At 43.6% G+C, this 13,667-nt stretch overlaps 1 protein-coding gene across 1 annotated transcript; it reads left to right on the top strand.

The window, feature by feature from the left end:
* The first annotated feature begins 386 nt into the window (after positions 1-386).
* Positions 387-13,636, top strand: LOC103376929 (mucin-12). The gene is made up of 5 exons (XM_008307499.3): positions 387-646; positions 5,120-5,229; positions 5,315-5,474; positions 7,405-7,450; positions 7,885-13,636. Exons 1-5 carry the CDS (start codon positions 555-557, stop codon positions 12,928-12,930), a joined length of 5,454 nt encoding a protein of 1,817 aa, XP_008305721.1. The 5' UTR covers positions 387-554; the 3' UTR covers positions 12,931-13,636.
* The last annotated feature ends 31 nt before the right edge of the window (positions 13,637-13,667 follow it).

Genomic DNA, 13,667 nt, shown 5'->3' with positions numbered 1-13,667 from the left:
CTAAATGTTTGACCTTTTGAACCTAATTTATAACCTTTTAATAGTTCGTTTTTATAACCGATTATTTCAGAAGTCTCATCGTTCCTCTACTTCATTCCACACCTCTACAAATGAAATGAAAGTGACATTCCAGGGTCATAAAATCAATCATTTATATGTTGGTTGAGGATACGATCAAAATATACGCAAACGTGTTTTATTGCATGTCCCTCCCTAGTAGTTGGATGTGAAAATAATATAAAATATGTAAATTTACCGTGTCAGAACATACTGTATGTATTAATATTTATTTATTCCATTAATTGTTCAAAAAGTAGTCGTCCACTGTCCTGGGAAGTAAACGTTACTGATAGTTGAAGAAATGGAACGCGGCCGTGCTGATTTAATGGTCTCACCTTTGTGACTGCAGGTGTTACACGTTAACCTTCAACCCGGGCGCTGGTATGTGTGCACTTTCACTGTTCACTGTTCTGTGAATGTGGCTTCCCCTCGCCACATTTTTCGAATGTTTGGCCGTGCCAGTGTGCACCGCTCACTGAACCGGTTCATGTAGGATGTCAACAAGTGACGCAGGAGCAGAGCCGCAGCTGAGGGCTGCTCCGCCTGCGCTCCGCACTACACCGCCAGCACCGACCGCGGCTGCACGGTAAGTCCTTCTGTCTGCGAATCTACCCGTACTTTGCATTCAGTTGTTATTCTGTGTATCCACAGTTCGCATTTACTCCATTAGTGTTGTTACTTAGCACTTCAAATGTCTTTTGACGACCTTCAGCCGCTGTGCGAGCTGCACTCGTGTGCGCTGTGAAGACCACGCCGAATTCCGTTTACAAATCGGTATATTTAACGCGCTAGTGTTCGTCAGAAAGCGCACACATAGCCTTATATCTAAACAAAGATAACACTTAGATTCCCAGCTTTGGCCGAGTCAATTCGGCGTTAATGTAAACCACCAGCCAGCACTTTAGACGCAGTTTTGTTGCAATGCAGATACTTTGGATGTTTATAAAGTTGCTTGCGTAAATATGTCGCATTTCGTTATGTGTAAGCGTGGCGCTCATAGAATTGGAGTTTGTAAAACTGCAGGAGTTTTGGTGTGCGAAACGTGTCAACCTTTGATTAGGGGTTTGGTTTAACGTGACTTTGCTTCGTGGTGAATAAAACATGTCGCATATAAAGTGTGGAGCAGACTTTGGCCTCTGCTGCTGCTTCACTGCTCCAACAGACTGGGCAGAAACAGTAGGGAAGTCATAACTGGCTGCACACACTGCTCGCCTTATTTTAATATAAGTGGTTTATTTTAGAGTGCATTTAGGAAGTTCCTGCATATTTCTTGTCAGTCCTGGACTTCTCGTTATATAATCGTGGTAACATAATAACTTAAGATGGAGAAATATTGTTTTCCATTAACACTAAACTGTACAAGGTATTTCCTGTAGTCCATTGTAAAAGGACTTTATGAACACACAACAACACACCTTCTTAGACAACCACCAATCTGCAGATCTACGTAAATGTTTGACGTGAAATAATAATTTAGTTAAGTATTACCACATAGAATAAATCAGAGTAGCCTTTTAGCACCCCCTGTAGGGATGGAGCGGAAACTACATTAATGTACACTAACCTAGAAATTCAGTATCCTCATCTAAATTATATTTTAATTATTTATTTAAAAAAAACTGTTTAGTCAGATGTTTATTTATTGCCACATGTTTTATAGTATAAGCAGTATTTTAGGTTACTTTGTATTCTTGGTATTTAGGAAAAAGTTAATTGCACACTATTTAGATGACTGACAATATTTAACATAAGAGAAAGTTCAAACAACATAGTAATAAAAGGCAGCGCAACTATTTCTGTTTGAGTGGAAAACTGTGGAATGTTTTGTTTCATAACATTAATAAATAGTTCCAAGAAGAATTGTAGCTCGTAAACAGTAGCTCTGAACTATTTTTCTATCAGAATTATGTTATGTTATGCTAAGTATTTATGTTATTACAGGGGCACCCAGGTAGTGTCAAATATAAGGAAACTGTTTAATGTCCTTCCAGTAATTGTTCCTTGATGTAAAATCGATGCTTTGTCACAGTTGTTGATAAAACAATATCAGTGATCAGCTGAATTTATCAGCGGTGTTCATATTGACCCACGCCTACACGTCACACTGAGAACCTGCACATTCATCTTTGCCTTACGAGCCTACACACGTACACCTCAGAGCCACCACTGTTTATTATGGTATATACATATATGTAATCCATGATGTTAAAGACAAACAGTGATGTTGGAAGTTTGACAGGCCTGAAGGTGTGGCAACACTCAGAACAAGTCTCACTCTGTTGTGCACTGTGGTGTTGCCCTGTACAATGCCTTACCTCGGTTTCTAGGATCACCTTAAAAAGATGTTCAGGGTGTAGATCTGGAGCTGGAACATAACACGTGTTTGTCAGTGCTCAGCTCTACACACCCACACTTCAGCTCAGGCTGGCTCTTTGTTATGTAAGTGCTAGCTGGCAGAGATGGGCACACACCCACAGTCGGGCTGACCTCCTGTGAAGAATACACCAACATACTTGCATGAGAAAACAATCATGCAAAGATAACAGTTAGTCATCCACCCATGAAGCCTGTAAAAAAGAAAAGTTTCACACAGATCTATGTATGTACACAGCTGCAGCTTCACCGACGAGATGTTCAGGTTTGGATTAAAATCATTAATGTGGTCGTAATTGTTTTCTGCACAAATTTTTGTACAGCTATGTGCAGCTAATGTCTAAAATTCAACTGACAGCATAAGTGACAAAGGGATGTATCAGAAGTCCAAGTGGAGTGTCACTACTGTGCAGAACAATGTTGCACTCATTCCAAAAATGGTTGCACAACGCACAGTTAATGTTTGCAGTCGGCAGCCATGAAAGCAACAAGAAACCGCAATTAGGTGAAGATATTTTCTGTACTTTGATTTCAGTCTGATTTCTGCAAGTGAGACATAAAGTGAAGATCACACTGTGACAAACCTGAAGTAGAAAATGGGGGGACGGGGGTTCACAAAGAAACAGCTTGTGTAAAGTGTAGTCCACTTAGCACTTAGCACTACTCACACTGACACCAAACAGAAGTCACATGATCATGGACATGGACATGGACAAACGTCCACATTACAGTCAAATGAAGTCACTGTTACCGATCTTACTGAACACATTTGTTATGTCAGGGATGATGTCCTGCCACAGATCAAACACAGTGTTGACCACTCGGCTGAATACTGACTCATCGTTGCTTCATGTTTGCTTCCTCTGCTCATGTACAAACATTTTAACTTTGACTATGACACATTTGGCAACATGATGTCTTTCTTGCTGTAACTGCTGCATGCAGATTTAACATCAGGCACCATGACAATTACCAGGGTCAGATCATGAGAGGTGGACCATTTATGAGCTGGTGTGCAGCGAGGATTAGCTGGAAGCTTTTTTACATGTTAAGGTGATTAAGGCCAAGAGAACGAATGCAGCAAAGTTTGTTTTAATCACAATAGGCACGACAAGTAAAACACACCCTGTTCTGACTATTGTACTGTCAGGTCTGCCCAGAGAGAAAACGAAGGATTACTTGATTAGATCATCCCACACACACACACACTAAAAGCACTGGACTCAGAAAAAAAACACCTGAAAGTTATGATGACACATCTGTCTTTGAGTCCTGTCTCACATAATGAGAGTAAATGACGACGGTATATCTCAGCAGTCTAGCCAACACCTCCCCTATGTACCACCGTCAGGCTCCTCCAGCCAAACACGGTCACTGACATGCTCACATGGGCTGAGAAGTCTGAGTGATTGTAAGATTTGTTTCGTTGCCTCAGGCACTGGCTGAAAACATCCACATGGAAGGTGTGTTGGCCTTGGCTCTGTGTTAGCAGTCAGAGAGAATGAAGCTCCCCCTCCCTCACTGCTCCCTCTGCCACTCTCTCATGTCACATCATGTCAGGCTTTTTTATCGTAGCATCACTGAAATTATTTTGTTCTAAGGAAACCAGGGTGTTGCCCCTGAAGGCAAGGTGGATATGGAGAGGCAGAGCAGGGTGTGATTGTTATTAGGTCAGGAAAGACGGATCCAAACAGTTCTGTGTGATCATCATGACACAAAGCAGGAGAAACAACACACACACACACACACCTGTGAGAATAAAGGTGTCAGTCCTTACAGCTCACTGGGTATTAAACTGTGTTTGATAACAAACTGTACAGATATTCTGAACATGTATGAGTGCTGCGTCCTCATGATGTGTGGCTGAGTGTGGGCTCAGCTGAAAATGTGCATATTCATTTCTGAGTGGGAGTGTTAGTACCGACTGTGAGAGAAAGCACGGCGTTAACATCATGTAGTCATTATGTAACTGCAGCCTTATCAGTCGGGCTCTGCCACAGCGATAAGATGCACGTTTGACCGACTTTATATTGACCTTAGTTTCTCTCTGTGCTGCATCCTGTCATGACACAGACCAACTGACAACATCAGGTCCTGTACTGGAATTTACAGTTTGAGAGATAAAACCCCTGTTTCAGTGTGTCTCACTGTAAAATGTATGCACAGACCCACCCTTAACACTGGTTAACTGTTGTTCTGCTGTCGGCAAGCAAGAAAAACTATTTGCTGAACACAAATAGAATCAGCTGTTTATTTATGTGAATTTTTATAAACCCTGTTGAAAACCTTCCTCTGTGGAACAGCACTGCACAGCTGATCAATGGCCCTCATATTTACATAAAAGCAGATAAGGTGCAGCATTGATGTTTGACTGGCTCTACAGGCCATATCCATTTTTGTGTGTGCTGTATAATAAAAAAAGAATGTGTTTCCTGGATTCAGCTGTTTATTTTCATACTTTCCATTTTACTATGGAAAGTAGAATTTATATTTTAATAACTGTAACAAACAAAAACCAGAAATAAGACCATGACACTGAACCCTAGGATGATCAAAAAATCCAACCCACCTCATTAATTAATCACATTTCTAACAAATCGGCACATATCAAAGATAATGACCTTCACTGTCATTCACGTCATTCACTGACCTTCACTTTTTTTGTTTTTTTGTTGTTGTTTTTTAGAGCACAGCAAGATGAAAAAGTTGGTGAAAAGTTCCAACAACAAAGTCATGAATCTTCATCAGTTCAGGTCCATCACTGGTCAGTCCTCAGACGGTATAGATCACAAAGAGGTAAAAAAATATATATATAGTAGTTTTATATATATGAAAAACATTTGTTGTAAATTTCATTGACAACATTTTCAATCTTTTTCAGCATTAATTCCCCCTGCTTACAGAAAGGGCTCAGGGGTCCACTACCGTAACCCCGGGGAACCCAGATATACCTCCTCTCTTTTCCTAGAAGTTTATAAGAATCGAAGCTTTGACAGAGCAAACCAAAGACTCAAATCGAAGCCTGACTCCTGTCCTGGCAGGTAAGGCCAATCTTCAGCAGAAGATTTTCTGGGATTAGCAGATGATGTCTTCTCTCTCACTGCCTATCAGGACAGGTGGGACAATTTTATACAAGTAAATATTTATGCCTAAGAAGACTAACAAATGACTCACCTGCCCCAGCATGTGGGATAAGTCACTCTCTCAAATGCTCATTAGGGCTAAGGAGCATTATGGTTTTTAGCCAGCTGCATTATTTAACCACTTTTCAAAATGACACATCACCTTCTGCCTGTTGTTGAACCAGCGGGCTGCAGAGTGAGTGCTAGTTACAGATTAATGGTCATGTAAAACATATCATTTGGTTGTTGACTTCTCTGTTGAGAAGAGTCAGGGTCGCGGTCATAAATCAGTGTGACAGAAGGCAGCATTTTTCAGGCCGCTCGTCTCAGTGTTTATCAGCTTGTTGTTGTCAAGCAGCATGAAAGCTGTTGTTGCTGTCTGACGTGTCAGCAGCATGACGTGCTGTTTTTATTGGTCACCTGTGGCCACCAGTGAGTTCCACTTGATAAGTGGAGTAAAAAACACCAACTGATGTGAATAGTAAACAAGCATTTGAATCATTGTCTCAAATGATGGGTCACTGGATCAAGCAGATCGTCAGCTGCTTGAAATTCATTCATTAATCAAATTAAACCTTTTCGTCAGTGAGATTGATGGGCCATTTGGTCTCAATCAGGCATGAGCAAACTAAGGCCCGGGGGCCAGATGCGGCCCATTCAGCTTTGTAATCCGGCCTGCCAAAGTTGTCCAAATTATATCATTGGTTTGTATTGTGATTATACCCCTGCCTTTTCCCTGCAATGCCCACATTTTCCCTATAGATGGCGTAGAGAAGGCCCACGAGTCAAAAGGTTTGCACACGCCTGGTCTATACGATGGGCTGCGAACCAACTTTGAGTGTTGAGAGATTCATAGGAATTGAAAAAACTAGTAACGCCAGCTGCTGCAAAGATCTTTTAGTTGCAGCTCTGCTGGTAAAAACGGAAACTGAACATCAAAATTATTATTTTTGATTTGCAGAGCAGCATACCTGTGGCTGGTGATGCTGTGATTTATGACATGTTGACTACAAGGGTCAGTTGTACGGCAAAGCAGGTTAACAAGGGGAACTGCGACCTTTGTTTGCTCTCTGTAAGAAGGAATGTGAGTTTTAATATGGGGATATGGTCCACCTCCCTCACAGTTACATGTGATACACGGTCACAAATCATCTTTCAGTCACCAGTCGAGGTAATAAGAGGCCATCCTAGATAAAGAGTCTTTCCCCTCTAGTCAGACCAGACGGGGTTTCACTGTGTTGTGTGAGTTTTATTTGAAACTGGTCTCTATGCCTCAGCCAATAAATACAATCATGGATTCAAGAGAAGGCACTGCTCCTGTGTGTATGTACTGTACGGTACACACAGGTGACATACGTGCGCTGCCATGTTCAACATGCTAGTCTACTGTCAGGGCTTTCATACACAGGTGTGAGGTGTGACTTGGTGTGACAGTGAGAAAACTGTTAAGGCAGGAATGCTGACCACCCTGTTACTCAGCCTTGGTGTGGCAAATGTGAGGCGTGTAATTCCTAAAATGTTACACACAAAAACATTACACCGACAAAACACAGGAAAAGTGACAGTTGTTATGGACACCGTCACAATCGGTTTTAAGAATCTAAGTTTGCTTCAGCAGGGTACAGTCTACACCAAGGTTTTCTGTGATTATCTTTCACTGCAGTCAGTTTCAGGTTTTACCCAGATATATGCAGTAGTTGCTTCATACAACTAGAAGTGAATTATAGATTTAATCAATGATGATTTATTGCCTTGTCACAATTTCTTTATTGGCTAGATGAAGTTGTGCAGTGTCCCACAGTGGTGACTACTGTGCTTAACACAACTCTACTCTCTTCTGTCTTTCCAGTTCTACTGAACCACTGAGGGCTAGGACTGAACTCATCTGTGGTCAGGTAAGAATTAAATTATTCATTTATTTTTTCATAATTTGGTTTAATTGGGATTTTTTTATTTTCATTTTTCTCTACAGCACATATTCCAAATAGTCATTGACACAGACATAACTAAGGTGTTGACATAACATCCATTCTTAGTAACGTATTATTTTTCAGCAGTAGGACGGATGTCTGTGTCTGTGTGTGTGTGTGTGTGTGTGTGTGTTCTGTTAAATCTCATGTCTTTCAAAATAACCTGTTTGTCGAGGCCTAAATCGTTTCAATAGCTACAACATGGGAACCTGAGCTTGAGCAAACCTTTGACTACTGCCAGCATTCCTACTGGGAAGAACAGACAGCATGTGTAATGGCTGTGCACCCTACGGAATGATGACTTACTGTACATATATGTTAGTATGTGTTATACACACTTATTCTTCTTCTTTTAACAGGTTAACAAAAGAACATCTCAAGCAGAAGAAGTCGCCCGTGACAACCCACAGTTCCACGGGAAAGAGGACATTGTCACAGCACGTTGCAGTGAACTGGAGAACTCTGCACACCTGAATGTAAAGCACACGTCGTCGAATGATGACTTTGGAGGACATGAGCGTAATGGGTCGCACATATTTCCATATGAGACCCAAACAAGAAGGACTTTTGTGGAGCTGAGGAGAAACATAAGAGACAATCTAAAGGCTGACAACCACAAGGAGGTAGTAGTGTCCAACCCAAATGAGACCATGCTGTCTTCCACTATGGTTTCAGTCCTTGCTCCGCACTGGAGTGGCCGAATAAGAAGAAGTAAAAGGTATGAGGGACCTGGAGATTCAGAGTCCCAGGGGGCTTTCCAGGACATGACCAACATTTCAGGAAACCCACGTGGTCTGGAGAGGTCGCTCACAGCTGGAGCACTAACCCAACAAAGAGCAGCATTCATGGGTGTAAGGAGGAATACAGTGGACTGGTCAAGTAATAGTGACTCTGCAAGATTAGACCGTGACCCAAAAAGAAAAGCAATCCAGACTGTTCCTCTGGAAGTAAACTCTGGAAGAATGGACAACAGGAATTTAAATCCGGGTGCTTTAAGCCCTGTCGCTACTAACAGATCTCTACATTTGTCCTCGTCTCTCGTCAATCTGAAAGAACAACCAAAAACTCCACAGAGCAGAAGTCAAGGAGTGCACACGGCCTTGAGCTCCAAACCCACCACCAGCAGCCTGCTTCTTTCTCTTAGAAGAATGAACTCTAGTGGCCGGAATTCAAACATAGCCTCGAGCTTTTCAGAAGAAAGCAAGACTTCAAGAGATCAACAAGGGCATTTGCTAACAGCACCGCATTCTCAAAACAACAATGACAAGGAAAGAGCAAAGTCTTTCAGTGCAGCTTCAGCAGGGCCCGTCATGTCTCCACACAACATGTCTGAACCTAACGTCTTTTCAGCATCCCTATTAAAGAAAGACACAGTGGACAAACCCTCTGTCCAACAACCACAAGCATGTTCTAAACATGTATCTTTGACTGGTGCACCCTCAGTGAGACAGCAGAACTGCAGCGGTTTAGACAAAACGCCTCACATATATCCAGAGAGGTCGCTGTCCTCGCTCAGACATTCTCCGTATGATCCCTCTGCCCTCCTGAAAAGTCACGCCCTTCCTCAAAGGACCACGCTGACAACTACTTCCTGGTGGAAGCAGGTTACTCAGGAAAGCATTTCCCCTCTGACTCCTAACAGTCCGCCGAACATCAAAGCCCAGGAGACCACACCCTCATTTGACTTGTCCATGCCAGTTCCAGCCGACAACAGATTCAGAAGTCAGATTCCCCAAAATGCAGACCACAATAACAAAGACGAGTCAGTTTGCACAGGTAACATGAAACTTATGAAGGAGACGCAGGGAGGAACTCTCAGCCTCAAACAAAGAAATGACTGGGATTCACCGGTGCAGACAATAGACAGGCTATCAAAACAATATGGTTCCAGTATGAATAACAGAGAACCACAAAACCCTCATATTGTGGACAGTGTTACGTCTAGGTTTAAAATTAGCGGCGATGCAGCACAAACAACACTGAGTCAACCTAAAGATTTCTGCAAGAAAGCTGTGAGTAATGGATTATCTACAGTAACTGCAGCTGAATCACATCCTACTCTACAAAATATAAGTCCAGCTACACCCACTCACAGCAGCAGCAAATACACTGGTAATCAGTGTCCGTCCAAAACCAACATGGGCCTCAAATCTGCTCACATATATTCTGACATGCATCCCAAACACTCCTTTTCGTCCAGCTTTTCTCTCAATGATCAAACTTCTACTTCTAAAACTACCGCCCCAATCACCAAACCTACTCCTCTTTTTCATTCTCATCAGCTTTCCTCTAAGGCCAACATTCACACTCCATCCTCCCAAATGTCCAAATTCACCCACACCACAAACGCCACACCACTTGGTTTTGAACGAAGCTACGCCTCCTTCCCTAAGCCTTTGCCTTCCAAATCAGTGTCCAGCCTCATTCACACAGTTGGGCCTGCTTCCAAAACAACTTACAGTCCTGTGCCAACTGCATCCGTCAACTCCTCTTCCACAGGGAGCCGTCCAACAATCACAACCGTTCCAAGCCTCTCCCTTCTCACTCCGCCTGCCACTCCTGTCTTTTCCACTTCTCCAACCACTACCACACCTTCCTCTTTCCCAACTCCGCCTGCTACACCTGTTAACAAGAGCCCCAGCTGTTTGAAATCGTCCAGCCCCAAGGAACGGACAATGTTTTTGGACAGTCCAGATGGAGACTCAAAGTCAAGGTCAGAGGGAAAGAAAGTTAGACGAGTAACATGGGATGACTCGGTGGATATACAGAGTCCCTCAGAGCCTATCACAGCAGAGAAGCCAGATTCAGTTAATCCAGTCTCACCAAGTCCTCTATCTGCATCCAGCTGCCCCCGCAATGTCAGAGCCCCGTCCATTTTTAACTTTCTGCGATCAAGCAGTGAAACCACGAACACAGCGCCTCTGTGCCCCGCTGCCCCTAAAACCACCAGCATACAAGTAGAGAAAGGATGCAAGTTCCGATCGATGTCATCAGACTGTGCCGACTCAATATCAAAAGAAGAAGGTTGGAAACGGGAGCCTGGTGAGCGAATGATCTCCGACCCTATAAGGCAGGACCTGACTGCAAATCAAAGGGAGAGAAAACCATGCTTTGAGTCTGACTCTGTCCAGTGCCATTCCTCCACGTCTCTCTCCCTCCCTCCTGATTTCTCCAGTGGATACAGGCTCCGTTACAGCTCCCCACCGTACTCCACTCTCATGTCGAGCAGATCAACACAGGAAGAGCCGAAGACAAAAACAATCAGATCGTCACTCTTTAAACAAACATCTCAGTCAACTTATCCCTCAGAGCTTTCCTTACGTCCTAATCCGAGTCCACCATCAGAGTTTCCACTGAGCACGCCCCAGACCTTGTCTTTGCCTCCCCAGAACCAAACACCACCTTCTCATCAAACTTCTAAATTCCTGGTTTCAGAAACCGATTCTCCCAAAAATCACAGCACGGTCATTGCTTCAGTTCACCAGAGCGGTCAGGTGTTACTTGTAAACAACAGGGTCGATGTTAGTTCTGCGTGTTCACAGGGCGGTAAAGTAGATAACTCTTCAACATGTGTAACTGAAACGTTGGTGTACAGCATTAAAACAAAAGCAAATACAGCAATACCTGTGCCAAAGGACACCACACCTAAGCCTGAGAAACATACTGCAAACACAGAGGAGAACAGGCTGGGTCAACAGTCACATACATCAGAGATCAAGGAAGTGTCAGATGAACCACGTAGCTACTCTAACCAGAGCTCCAGCTCAGCTGGAAGTCAGTCACATGGTGATGAAAGCTGCAACAAAGTGATGAAGGACAGTTTGCTTAGCAGGAGCAGGTTCTTTTCTGTAGAGGGCAACAATGAACAAAGTCCAAAAAGGAGCCGCTTTGCACTGAAGAAAAGTGTGAGCACACCAAACTCTAGTTTGTCAAGGTCAGACTCTGAGAAAAGCAGCAAAGGAAACAAAAAAATGGACCAGGTCCTGAACAAACTGAGACAAACATTCAGCCCCAGGCGTTCAGATGACGATTTGTTGTTTCCTTGGAAATCAAGGCGGTCTTCACAAACGCCCTCTGTCAGTGGGTCAAGTGACGTTAGCACTGTCAGCGATGTCCCTTCTGACAGCACTAAAATGTTAGAGGAGCAAACACAGAAAGGAAAACTGTTGGTGAAGGACAAAGTTAAGGTCGGTGAGGATCAAAACAAATACATCATTGTACCACCACCAGGGGGAGATAAGTTCTCAGTTTGGACAGAAAAAACAACTCCTGACACTGACCAAGACGCAAAGAACAATTGTCCTGGGCATAAATCAGAAAGTGGAGGCCCAGTTCATGCCACAGAATCCAGCCCAACACTTTATCAGTGTGATTTGTACAAAGATAATAAGACAGATAACAAGTCCAGCAACCAGTATCCAACAAGTAGAGATCCCAGTCCTAGCAGGATCCCAAACCCATCAGGTGGTTATCCCACCCAGTTAAGGAAGTCCACGTCCAGCCCAAAAAGTCCATTCTCTCCCTTTTCCTCTCTGGCCCCCATTTCCCCTTTTCCCTCACCTGAAGTAACAGATGACAATGTTTTCTACAGCCCAAAGCTGCAGCGTCGTAGAGACTCCTCCTCACCATGTGAGCCAGGAGAAGGATTGAGTTTAGGGACCTGTAGGAGTCGAGCATCCACAGCTCCTCCAACTGGAGGAATGGGCCAAGACATGGAGCACTCACCAACGTCCTACGCAGACCTAAAGTATGGCATTGTGCCCGGAAGGTCGTTTTCCGTCAGCTCAGTGCTGTCCAGTCGACCCTCAGGTCCTGGACGCATCTCCACAGGAGCCAGAGTCATGAGTGTCGGAGACCTCCCCAAGTCGTCTTTGACTCGTGCCTGTTATAGTGAGGACTGGGATGAAACCGACTGGTTCACAGGGAATAATGGTCAGCCCTCGAATGAATCAGGTTTTCCCTGTAGTTCTGGCAAAATCCGATCAAGGTCTCTACCGCGATCATTGACAAAGTGCTTGGCAAACTGGAATTCAGACGTCTTCGATCCTCACCTTGCACCCACCCCGGCTTCAAAGTCAGACGCCCACTGTAGTTCTAATGTTAACATATGTCACTTCGACTGGGATGCGGAGGGCCCCCCAACTCCTCCTCCGACCCCTCCCTTGTCACCAGTGTCAAGACGCATGTCTACAGCTCCCAGCAAATCCTCCCCTACCTTTCCGAGCCCACCGGGAGCACCACAGTCTCTAGAGAGCCAGCCGTCCAGAGGGCATCTGCCCTCCAGAGGCTACGTGTCCAGCCTCAGTACCTTCGAAGAGTCTTCAGACAGCTGCTCGGACACGACCACAGACGATGAATATTACTTAGAAGCGGGTGACGGCGACGACAAAGAGACAGAGTTGTAAAATCGGGAAAACAATCGGGCGCTCCTGGCTTACGTTATCCTGCTTTTGTTTATGTTCAAAAAGGTAAATCGACCTCCTCTGGACTTTTATTTTGTCGTAGTGGGGACTAGCACTGTCACTTTTTCCAAGATTCGAGTTTCAGACCAAAATAACAGGACAAAACTGAACAGAAGTGAATATAACAATCTGACCAAATGCTGCTTTTTCATATTATTTGATTTTGTATTTATCCACCCTGGGAGCGAGGCTCGTATGTATACTCTGTGTAAACCAGACAGCTCTCGTGGTGAACCAAGGTTATCGCTAACCTGCATGATCTACTTTTCCTACTTGGTGGATGCTACAGTATGAACAACCCAGAATGATGTTATCAACACCTGTTTTAAGCATGTACAGTGTATAGATGAACCGTCAGTGTATTGTCAGTGATGTATTTAGTGAGGGACTTGTTGTAATAATCAACCTTATGTATAGGGTGTTCTCTTTACCACTGCATTTCATTCTGCTAAGAATATATTTAATCACCAGTCTCCTGCGTTGAAGATTTAAATAACGAGTTATAATAATAATAAGTTTTGCAGTGTGGCATGTACAAGAGAAATGTTATTATCTGTGCTTGATGCAACCCCTGCTCCTATTTGCACATTGACGATCTAAAGTCCTAATATATGTATTTTATAAATAAATGTAACGTTCTCATCAGTTATCTGGGGAGTGTTTGTAAGTTCATGACACGT

The sequence above is a fragment of the Cynoglossus semilaevis genome, chromosome 3, assembly GCF_000523025.1.
Source record: "Cynoglossus semilaevis isolate Cse_v1.0 chromosome 3, Cse_v1.0, whole genome shotgun sequence".
NCBI lineage: Eukaryota > Metazoa > Chordata > Actinopteri > Pleuronectiformes > Cynoglossidae > Cynoglossus > Cynoglossus semilaevis.
Note: the sequence above shows the minus strand (reverse complement) of the source record. Positions and strands in the feature narration are given on the sequence as shown.

Bases quoted from the DNA above. Each gene is read 5' to 3' on its own strand.
- LOC103376929 (XM_008307499.3), top strand. From the start codon at position 555: ATGTCAACAAGTGACGCAGGAGCAGAGCCGCAGCTGAGGGCTGCTCCG. The intron at 647-5,119 runs GTAAGTCCTTCT...GTTGTTTTTTAG, and splicing joins GCACCGACCGCGGCTGCACG to AGCACAGCAAGATGAAAAAG. The intron at 7,451-7,884 runs GTAAGAATTAAA...TTCTTTTAACAG, and splicing joins CTGAACTCATCTGTGGTCAG to GTTAACAAAAGAACATCTCA.